This window comes from Heterostelium album, assembly GCF_000004825.1.
Source record: "Heterostelium album PN500 unplaced genomic scaffold PPL_scaffold13, whole genome shotgun sequence".
NCBI classification, from domain to species: domain Eukaryota; phylum Evosea; class Eumycetozoa; order Acytosteliales; family Acytosteliaceae; genus Heterostelium; species Heterostelium album.
In genome coordinates this window covers 931,316-943,527 of record NW_008805075.1, presented here as the reverse complement: position 1 = coordinate 943,527, position 12,212 = coordinate 931,316, and the positions used below count along the sequence as shown (strand labels likewise).

The 12,212-nt window shown below is 29.5% G+C and overlaps 2 protein-coding genes across 2 annotated transcripts; one reads left to right on the top strand and one right to left on the bottom strand.

The window, feature by feature from the left end:
• Positions 1 to 70: 70 nt before the first annotated feature.
• Positions 71 to 6,639, top strand: PPL_11492 (prematurely terminated mRNA decay factor-like; the record flags this gene model as incomplete). The annotated part of the gene is made up of 11 exons (XM_020582244.1): positions 71 to 404; positions 495 to 1,804; positions 2,075 to 2,678; positions 2,714 to 3,745; positions 3,824 to 3,977; positions 4,035 to 4,549; positions 4,645 to 4,911; positions 4,966 to 5,355; positions 5,452 to 5,735; positions 5,811 to 6,069; positions 6,125 to 6,639. The coding sequence occupies 11 exons, from the start codon at positions 71 to 73 to the stop codon at positions 6,637 to 6,639; spliced, it is 5,664 nt and encodes a 1,887-aa protein (XP_020427547.1).
• Positions 6,640 to 8,009: 1,370 nt separating this feature from the next.
• PPL_11491 (TH1 family protein) lies at positions 8,010 to 11,614 on the bottom strand (the record flags this gene model as incomplete). Its single annotated transcript, XM_020582243.1, has 12 exons — positions 8,010 to 8,270; positions 8,337 to 8,429; positions 8,487 to 8,604; positions 8,666 to 8,970; positions 9,064 to 9,306; positions 9,384 to 9,536; positions 9,613 to 9,723; positions 9,807 to 9,989; positions 10,071 to 10,353; positions 10,803 to 11,137; positions 11,229 to 11,332; positions 11,608 to 11,614. The coding sequence occupies 12 exons, from the start codon at positions 11,612 to 11,614 to the stop codon at positions 8,010 to 8,012; spliced, it is 2,196 nt and encodes a 731-aa protein (XP_020427546.1).
• Between the last annotated feature and the right edge of the window lie 598 nt (positions 11,615 to 12,212).

The following is a 12,212-nucleotide window of genomic DNA, read 5'->3' as shown; positions in this document are numbered from 1 at the left end:
AGTTTTTATTTGTTTTTCAAGCGAAAAATTTTTACAACCTAAAAATGGTCACAGAAACATTATTATAATAATGATTTTAGAACTATCAAATTTATTATTAAAAAAGATAGTTAGAGAGTTGGAAGATGACTTGGATAGATTGTGTCTCAGTTTGGTTTGCAAACGTTTGTTTTATCAAAGAGATAATTACTTATCATTCAATTGCAAAACTTTATTATATATTAATAAAGATCAACTAGACAATCAAAAGAATAAACTATTTACATTGAAGTCATACGTCGAACAATTTTTAACATCATTAAATGCTAAACAAGATTTCAGTTTATTGGTTTGTAGTCAAAGATTCGTTGATAGTTTGAATGTTTCTTCCAAAAATTATTACTTTGATGATTTCACAAGTAAAGGTAAATATAATAGATATTTATTAAAATAAAGTTAATTAATACTATTTATTTAAAATTAACTAACTATTTTTCTAAAATAATCAATAAAAGATCATTTTATCAATCAAACATATGATAAGTCGATTAAAAAAGTTTTGTTTGATGGATCGTTTGAAATTGATGAGCAAATCAATGATAAACTTATCGAGCTGAATGTCGATACAATCGAATTCAAGAAGCTGACTACAAACAACTCAAGATTGCCGACGACTATTAAAGAAATCAGATTGGCTGTGGAGAAATTTGGTGTCATGGCTGTTGCAGATTCGCTGTTACCGTTGGAACTTGAGCGGCTAGAGTTTACCGGATCAAGTGATGGCATTTTTGATCCCTTTTGGCAGACATACGCGATATCACTCGATGTTTCGAAACTACCGCGAACTCTCATATCGCTTAATCTCAACTGTTACTTTGTTGGTGATTCCGTCGACATGTCGTCTTTCCCGCCTAATCTAGAGGAATTGGTGATCTATAACGATAAAGTACAATCGGATCAAACACAGCTACCATCGACATTGAGAGACGTTGCGATTTCAAACAGTTGGCTGCAGAACATTAAACATCTGGCATCGTTAGAGTCACTGAAATTGATTACCTATGATGGCTTCAAATTGAAATCCGGCGATATCCCAGCGAGTGTCACTCACCTTACTCTTCACAGAAATGAATATGATGAAGCTCTAACGATTTCTTCCGACCACCTTCCAAAGAGTATCAAATACCTTAAACTAGAACATCGACATCGTTTGAAAAACATGAATTTCTCCGCATTTGAACAATTGAAAACATTGGATCTATCGATGCTAAATGATGATGAGGATGACATTGATAGTAGTGACGACGACGACTATCAACCCAACAGCTACTTCACAGCTGATAGCAGTGATGATGATTCCGCCGATGATGACGACAAAGATTATGACAATTTTGAAATTGGAGAACTTCCATCGAGTCTAATCAATCTTTATCTACCAAGATATTTCAATCGATCTATCAGAGATAACTTGGTGCTACCTGCTAGCTTGCAATTTTTGTCGTTAGGAGAGAATTTCAGTCAACCTCTTATTGGACTACCAGATACAATCAAGTCGATTGTTCTCAGTGAATGGGTATATTTAACAAAAGACTCTATTCCCAATTCTGTGGAAACTATCGATTTTCGATCCTATTCCTCTGCAATGGATAACCTCTGGCCAGCAAATGTTACGTCTATTATCGTTTCATCGTCATTCTTTACTTCCAACACTTTGAAATCTTTACCAAAGTCAATCAATTCGATAACAATCGATAGATCTCAATATAGACTGAGAAGAATATCGGAAACATCTTTTTTGGTTTTTGGTAGTGATCCAACATTCAGAGCAAGTATTATCTCATCTTTTATGCCTTTTCAAAAAATAGGTTGTGAATGATTTAATTCAATCAAATAAATAAATAAAAAATTGCGTTAGAAAATTAGCTTGTCCACTGTAACATTAATTTGTTCAGTTCAATAATAAAATAAAATAAAAATATATGTGAACAAATTCTAAGAAAACAGAATTTAGATAGTTTTTTAAATTATTTTTCAGTTGTGTTCCATAAGATGAAATTGAATTTGAATTATTTATTATTTTTGTATATTATTATAGATGGAAGAGATAAAGAGATATAATGTACAGTATACACATCAAAAACAAAAGAAAGCGAAACTATGGAGTGATGGTTACATCAAAGTCAATGGCAGAAAAGTGATTCTCTGCGAGTTGGACACCAACAAGAATATAGATTCAAAGTTTATATCGGCTTCAATGATCTTTGAAGAGGATGCAGAGTTTGAAACCGATGGTTTTCTAATAAGAATAACAGAGATCGTTAATAATAGTGCTACCACTACTACTACTAATAGTAATAATAATAATAATATTATTAATAATAAAAGTAATAATAAGATAACAAATAAGAAAACATCAATTGTAAAGAAGAAATCTTTTAGTGTTCCAGTAAAGGCACCACCAACACAAGAACTTCAGTCAACTCAAGAAGTTATAGCAGCCAATAGTGATTACAACAATGATCAGGAACCAGACACATCTTCGAATGAAGCTATAGAAGTATTTACATATCAACAACCCCAGGCAAAAATGGCTTTAATACAGCCAATAAAAAATCAACAACAGCAACAGCAACAGCAACAGCAACAACAAAAACAAAAACAACAGAAATCACGCGACCACTATTATTACCTAGACAACAGTCAGTACAACCAAAACTGACAATTATTCATCAAGTACCACCAGTACAACATATAAAACCTACAATACGACCAATACAACCAATACAACCAACACCGACACAGTCATCACAAGTAAAACAACAAATACAACAACCAAATAAATCAATACAAACTAATAATAATAATAATAATAATATCAAACAACAAGAAAAGAAGAGTTTTTTTAATATACTTGCTTCAGTGTCTAGAGATGACGATGATGCTTATCTATTTGATGACGATGAAGATCTTAGTATGTTAAATGAAAATGTAAATAATGATAATAATAGTAGTGATGATTTGTATTTAATAGATAACAACAACAATAGCAACAACCATGTAGATAGTTTTAGCGAAGATATAAACAACAACAACAACAACAACAATGTAAATAATGATATACAAGATGATAACTTTGAATTCGATTTTAATGATAATCATAATAATACAAACAACACAGCATTAGAAATAGAACAGCATTTATCACATAATGAATCTAATGATTCATTTGAAATTACCGACACTCCTAACATTAATAATAGCATAAATAAGACCAATAAATTAAAACCAATAAGTAAAACAACTTCATTTCAATCACCAACCAATATAGAATCTACAGCAATAGTTAATAATACAACAGCAGCAATATCAACAAAAACAAACAAACTAAGTGAAAAGAGAAAGAAATGGAATTCACTACATAAACCAGATTTGAATAACAACAACAATAATAATAATAATAGTATGTCTGTAGATAGTAAAAGTAAATCATTGAAGAACAATAGATTCTCATCACCTGGTAGTGGTGTTACTCAACAGAAATCAATCAGTTGGAGACACAACGATATTGTATTTCCAGATGCAAAGACCTCAGAGATTATCTACAGCAACATCATGGAGCGATTCACATCGATACCTTATCGATTCGAAACAACAGAGTCCTACCAACTGATATTCTGCGAGGCAATTCAAGAGGATCTGAACATCAAGCTAATGGAACTTGCAAATAATCTATATCAATCTTGTATTAATTTAAATGATTCATCAAGTAATTATCATAAACTATCACTCGTATTTAAAAAGATAACAATCTATAATAACTAATATTATTGTTTACAATAATTAGGTAATCCGAAATGTAAACATGGACCAACAGTGAGATTGATTACAAAGAAAGGACCAAACAAAGGAAAAGAATACTTTAAGTGTGCTGCCAAGAGAGACAACTGTAAATTCTTTAGGTTCCTTGAGGATGCTGAAACAAAGAATCAACCAATTATGTATGTTTAAAGACTCATTAAAAAGTATCTGTATTAACATATCATTGTTGTTTATAGTGATAATAGATCTGTATCAATACCATCTGATAAATTAACGTATGAAACCGAACAAATGTTTCAATATAGAGGAATATCATTATATACTGAAGCTAATTTATATATAAAAGAAGAAAGAGATATAAATAATAATAATAATAATAACAATAATAATAATAATAATAATAGTAGTCAATATAATAATAATAATAATAACAATAATAGTCAATATCATAGTAATAACAATAGTCAATATAATAGTCAACAAAAAACACAACAAGGAGAACCAAAGTTGATTTATTTATTAAAGTTTATAAAGAGAAAAGAAGATTATGCAAAAGATGATATTTGGATTCTTAGTACAACAAATAACTTTACAAGTAGTGCTATTCTAATGAGAAGTGTATCACATGGACCTTCTCAAAGTGGAATGATCGAATTGAAACCGATTAGCGATGTATCCAACATGTCACTGACCAGTAAGAAAGTAATAGCAATACGTGCAATCAATGCATCAACTGAATTATCAATGATAGGTATGTTTATTATTATAATTGTATGAATCAATGATAAGACTACTAATAATATATAATATCTTTATATGTTTATTATTATTATTATATAAAAAAAGATAATATAAAATCAACACCAATCGATACATTACCAATTGGTAGTTATTTAATGGATCCGAAATTAGAGTTGACATCGAATCAAGATACCTATGACAAGTTCTTTATTAATATGACAATGAAAGAAGGAACCGATCTTGCCAATGAGTATATCGACAAGTACCAGTTGAATGAACATCAGTCGCGTGTCTTATTAGACTGTCTGGCGTGGTTTAACTTTGTAGATTCCGAGATGGAGAATTTTACTCTACCAGTGTTGTTGGTTCATGGTATATTCGGCTCTGGTAAATCAACGTTGTTGGTGGTGATCATCCTGTTCATAGATCATCTCTGTGAGCTCGGTGAGAATGATCTCATTCGTATCATGGTTTCTTCGCTTACCAACGTAGCAGTTGACCGTGTACTACTGGGTTTGATACAATACGGTTATAACAACTTCAATCGAATCGGTAGTATCAAGAAGATTGCCAAACCAATTCTACTCTATCTATTGAAGAATAGAAAGGTTGGATCGAACGGTGGTGGTGGTGGAGGTCCTGGTGGTTCCATCGATCTCGACGAAGAGGCAATCAAAGATTTGAAATCATTTCTAAAGACTTCCAATCTCTCCAAAGAGGAAAGAGACATCATCGACGACACAATCAAGCAAATGGATAACGGTACATATAGTAGTTCATCAAAGAAAGAAGATATAAAGAAAGCAAGAGTTGTTGGTAAGTATATAACTTTAACTTTTGTTTATTTCTTTTTGTTGTTTTAAATTCATATTTATTAACAAATATTTGTTACTCTTAATTATTATTATATAGGTGTAACATGTAATTCATCATTATTTTCAAGTTTAAATGATTGTGAATTTCCAATTCTATTCCTTGATGAGTGTAGTCAGATGCAAGAACCACTCAGTCTATTACCAATTTTCAGAAGTAAATGTCATAAACTGTTGGCTGTCGGTGATCCAATGCAACTTGAACCGACCATTCAGGCGAAAGCGTCAAGAAAACTTGTAGATGAAGGTGGTGGACTTGAGAAAACACTCTTTGTAAGATTATCTGCTTATGTCAAACCAACTATATTAAGCATACAATATAGAGTAAGTAAAAACTTAACTATAATTTTAATAGCTATTATTGATTATCAATATTATGTTTATAATATATAACTATAGTGTCATCCAGATATAAGTAAACTTTCAAACAATTTGTTTTATAAAGGGTATTTACAAGATGGTATTTTGGCAGAACACAGACCACCATTAGTTAAAAGTTTGAAACCGATTGTATTTATTGAATCCGACGGAAGTGTAGAAGCTTTGAATAATTTTGGTAGTTATTACAATGATAAGGAGATCAGTATTGTTATGCGTATAATTGATATACTTAGGAATGAAGGTATACAAGAGAGACAAATAGGTGTTATTTGTTTATGTAAGTAATTATAAGATGTATATTCATAATGCCTATATATTAACAATTAATATAGATAAAGCACAAGCTGAAAAGATAACAGTATTATATAAAGAACAATTGGCAAAGAAAAAGTTACAACAACAAAAAGCACAACAACAACAGAAACAAAGATCAATATTAAATGATGATCCAATTGTTGATGATTTCGATATGCTGGATCGAGATAATGAGAGGTTGGAGGAGAATGACTTTGACTTGTCAGAGGAGAACGAGCTCGACGATGAGGCAGAGGAAGAAGATAGTACAGGTGGTAAAAAGAGAGATGATGAAATCAAGATAAGTACAGTCGATGCTTTTCAAGGTGCAGAAAGAGATATCATCATTCTAAGTTGCTCGAGAACAACCTCTGCTGGTGGATTCATTGATAATCACCAGAGATTGAATGTAGCCATTACAAGAGCGAAAAATCATTTTATCATTGTTGGAAAGAAATCCGCTCTAGTTTCAAACGAGACGTGGAAAACTATTATCAGCTCTGCTACAACTTTTAAATCTGGAAACGACATACTATTACATAGTTCCTTTTAAGATAAATCAATAGTAATAAATATATAAAGTATGTACGAATTAGGAAAAGACATATGTCAAACAAGAGCAAGCAAGCAATCTCCAAAAATCTCAAATAATCTATTTTTTTTGTTAATATACACAATAAACAAGATACACACATTTTATATTTATATGTACATATTATCTTTATATGTATGTAGCAATGGAATTTAAACAACAATGATTTTCTCACAGTTGTATTTTGTGTGCTTGTTGTTTGTGTGTTGTGTGTCGTTCTCCAGCATATCATTGTTGTAGAGTGTGTGTTGAAAAAAAAAAAAGAAAAGAGATTAGATTAGATTAGAAAGCTATAGTTAAGTCATTCATTCATTGTAACAACTTGTTGAATGAGCCGATCAAGTGTTACTGGTGACAATGTGTGTGTGAACTAGTTCAAATATATGTGTTGCGTATGGGTTTTCCCAAGGAATTACCATTTATATATAAAGACAAAAGTTACAAACATAAAAATAAAATAAAAACGATTGGTTGGTTATAAGTATTGAGAAATTAATTTCTATTGTTTTATTATCAAATAGATAGTTTTGTGTGTGTGTGTTTGTGTTTGAGAACGAACACAATTCAAAACACAAAATATTTAAATTTTGCTATGATTTAGATAACAATATTTATAAAAATTCAAGACATACAACACACGAATCATTAAAATTTAAACACAGTTGATTTTGTGGATTATCAGTGTGGGATAAGAAATTTACAAAGTAAATAAAAAATTTTAGGGTGGACAAGAGGATAAACAATGGATTGGAAGTAAAAGTGATTTGAATGTATTCAACATGCAAATTGATATCTCATACTATAAAAGAATCTCAAGTTTCATCTTAAATTTATCCAGTTTAAATTCAATTCTTTTTATAACAAAAAAATAAATAAATAGAAATTTGAACAAATTAATTGGTAATAGAAGTTTATTTATATTTTATTTATTTTTTATAACTCTATTTTATTTTCAGTTTTTAAAATAAAAAAATGGTATTAAGTAGGTATTCTCTTAATTTTTAAATAAAAGTTCAACAAAATTATTCTAATTTTAAAAATTGGAAATTGAAATAGATAAAATAGGTAAACTACTGTTTCCAAGCAGTAAAACTATTTCCAAGAGAAGACCAAAGAACAAAAAATCAGAAAGTGTGAAAATGACACCTGCACCTTTGGTCGACGAAAAGCAAATGTTTTCATATTACAAACCCACTCATGATGAGTATAAATATATATATTGGACTCCTTGGTAATAAATTATAATTAATATACAAATAAATAATTAATCAATTAAAGGAGGTTGGTTTAGATTTGATTTCATTTTTTTTATTTATGATTGAATATTTTTACTATTGATCCAAGAATGTTTGTACATTTTCTTTGTTGTCCGATAGATGTGGATTAACAATTTCAATAATGTTTGTCATTGACTTGATAAAGGATTTCGAATAGGGCGGTTCTATCATTTCGATTACTTGATTGATAAAATATCGAACAAGCGAAGGATCGATCTTTGGCGCCCAATCTCTGATTACATTCAGCACTGGAATGACATATCCACAACAAAAAATAAATACAATATTATCTATAATGGTTTTTCTCATTTCAAGCTATTAATAAAAAAAAATAATTAATATTGAATGGTTCAATTTTTCTTTATGCTAATAAATACATACAGCAGCTAAAGCATCCAAATCAGTTTCCAATTCGAAAAAGTTAACTAAAATTCTTAGAATTACCTGTCTATGTAATGGATGTTTTAAACATATCTTTTTTTTTAATTTTTATTAGTAAATATTCATAGTTTTGACGAGTACTTTACTTACTTCTCTTAAAAATTCAAAATAAACAGGTGTACATAATGTATTGTAACTTGAAATATTTGTTTTGTTCATAAGATTTGATTGTATCCATTGAAGTATTCCCATTGATATAATTGGTAATCTAAATTTATAAATATTGATTAACATTATTGTGTTGTGAAGATATCTAAATCTATACATACTCTAAATATTCTTTTAATATTGGTACGACGTTTTGAAGTTCAGAACCTAAAGGATTTGATTGACAAATCGATTGTACTTTATCGATTGCTCTGATCGTTTCGTTAAGTTCCTCTTTGATGCTGTCGAGTGATGTTGTCGTGTTGGGTACACTCACACAGAATGCAACGATATAGATCCACTTTGATTTATTCTGTTGTAGATTCTTGGTTGGATTGAACAAGTCATTCAGTAGTAACTCTAGCAATGCTGGTATTCTAAGGAATTCAACTGGTGGTACATTTGGTTTACTATACTCATTATATAACTTTTAAAAAGATGATTGTTTGTTTGAATGTTAATATATATTTATATTGTTATTATTTAGAATATTACTATAGCAATAGTCTAATCTATTTACCTTTATAATATCACCAGTAGATGCAGTATTACTAGATAGTATTGAGCTGATACTCTCATAGATTGCAGGATAGGATGATATGTTTGACATCATTAATGATATCTTTCTTGCTACTTTGCTCTTGTCGAATACCTCCAATTCCAACTCTTGAGCGATTCTCTTGAGATTAGGATAGGTCTGTGATAGATTATGTATCAATGCCTGTGCATATAAATATGTATGTTGACTATTACAACATGTTTTCTATATAAATATTATTAAAGTCGAGTTTTAAGTTAGATTTCTATAATTATTATTAAATTGCTATTAATGATAGTTACTTTAAACTCTGATATTGATTCTTGTAATTCTATTTCATCTAACTTAATCAATTGTATCAGCGAATCTAGTAAAACCTTATTAAATACACTAAAATAGGTGGATGCAGTACTAAGTGATGCTATTTCATTTTGATATCCTGCATCTGATATTTTCTATTATTAAAATATAATATTTAAATAATGATTAATAACTCTATTCTATCATTATATATCTGATTTTGTTACTTACTTGAATTGCAAAGTTTAACATTAAACAATTCTTGTGTATTTCCGATAGTTGATATATTAATGATCTCCAATCAGGGTCTGTTATCATTTCATCTAACCATTGTGGAGGTGACTGTTGTTTTATAAAATAACAAAACAATTAATAAACACATATGTAAATTAAATTATATATAATGATTAGATATTAAAACTTACTGATGAAAATATAGTATCTGCTTTCTTTGGATCAAACTTCTCCATGATAATATCTTTTAGATGACTTTTGAATGTAGATTGTATTGCGTCCTTACTCATTCCGGTCACTGATAGCCAATCACACAAAAGATTACACATCTGAGCATATCCTCTATAGTTTTCGCTTAATAATCTAATTACATCCTAAAATATAAATAATAACAATAATACTATTATATAAGTAAAAACTACATTAAATATTAAATATCATTCATTATAACTTACAGGTGGAGAACCACCATTGGTAATATAGTCTTTCATTGTCTGTGCGACATCGATCGACATGATGGAATCTGGTAGTTGCAAGTTTGATTCACATTTTTGTTTGATACCCTCGGGTGTAGTTGGATCGATTGCATTGATCTGTTGTTGTTGTAATTGTTGTTGTTTCTTTGACAATGTACTCGATGATGATGATGATGATGAAGTAGTTGAAGTCGTACCGACCGCCGAATGTAAACTGGTGGGTGACAACGGTGAAAGTGTTGGTGATGATGTTGGTGATTGACTATGATATTGATAGTGCTCAGGTGATGACATTATCTGATTGATTATAATTTATAAAGATAGCTATCTCATAAAGTAACAAATAGATACGTCCTATAAATTTTCTATTCTAATCTAATTATATTAAAAACAATCTGATAATCTTTGTTTTGTTTTAATTGATTAAATATATTTTTTATTTTTTTGAACTTCAAAAAAAGGCGCGCCATTAAAATTAACAATCATTAAGCTGCATTAAAACAATCATCATTTTCATTTGATATAAACACAGTAACAGTAGAATTTTGATTTATTTTGAATAACACCATAAAAATAATTAATAGAATAACTAAAAGCTTTTAAATAGTTAAATAAAAAATAGCATTTATTTATGGATCTATCCAACTTATAGTGCAGAGTTTTAATGATAGTTTTTAAATTAAAAAACAATTTTTTTTTTTTTTTTTTTACATTCCGTCAGTACTTGTACTATTACCATTAATTGGACATGCATACTTGGAGGTCATAACAATTTCATAGACACAGGTTGTTGTCTCATGGAAGGAAACAAATTGAGTGTCGCCATCCGAACATTGGAGTAAGATTCTTGTTGTTCTTACTATTTCATGCGGACATAAATCTCCTTGGTAGGTGATAACAGCACCCTGTGTATTTGGATCGGGTAGAGCTGTGATTGTAACGTTATCGAGGTAACCATAAATTTGCGATGTGACACAACTAACTGCATTTGGGGAAAGGGTCAAACAACCTGGGCTAGTCTCACAGATATTCCAATAATAAAAATACTAAAAAATAATAATAAAACAATATAAATAAATTGATTGTTTGATTGATCAATTGATTGAGTATCAGAAGAAATAATAATAGAGAACATACGCCCACAAAATATTTTAATGAATATCCTGTTGGATTTGCTAATGCACTAAAATCATACTTATCTTGTCCATTTCTAAATGAGCATTGAGTAGCTGCGTGTGCAACTATGAAAACAGTCAAAGCAACCAACAACGAAATGATTATCTTCATTTTCTCTTCACTCTTCGTTTAAATTTCTAACTCTTAACTATGTAAAGTGAAATTAATTTTTTTTAAATCGCCTTGACAGGGTGTGAACTGTTTGGAAAAGGAAAGGGATGAACCACCAAAAAATAAAAAAAAAAATTTTTTGATTGATTTGATTTTTTAGGTACCTAACAAATACCTATGAAAAAAAATATACTTTAAAAACACTTTTGAAAAAAAAATATTTAATTACTAGCCATCATATTCTTTGAGGTCTTCATTGGATGTAAATGTCTTCAAGATGAAAGCAGATGAATCTTTATTTTGAAAGGATTCCCTCTTCGGATCGATATAGTTATCTCAGTGATAGACTTCAGTGCTAGAATGATTGTAGTATGTATGTACTGGTTTACTTTTGAAATATATATTATTCTTATTATAAAATCAAGTTTGATTGATATGGTTGGTTCTGTATACACTTTTTTTTACTGGTGTAATAATGACTTTGTTGATCAATAGTGCATTGATCGACAAAAAAGATTCCACATCATTACCTTATATGCTTTAGTGTATGACACTCACCGGGTTGGGTTTGATTTTAATGCTTCATTCTCGTATAGATAGCTTTTTGTTAGTTTATTTCATCATCTTGATTCTTTAAAGACTGAGACCTTGAATTAAAGAAGAAACAATAATACTTTGGTAAGAACTAGGCGCAATTAAAAATTATCTCATGAAATAAATTTTTATTATTTATAATTTCGTAATTGTTACATAAGAATTCTTTTGATTGCGGGTGTTTGTTAAATAGATTTGTGGTAAGATGAAGATTTTGAATAATAAAATATAAATATATAA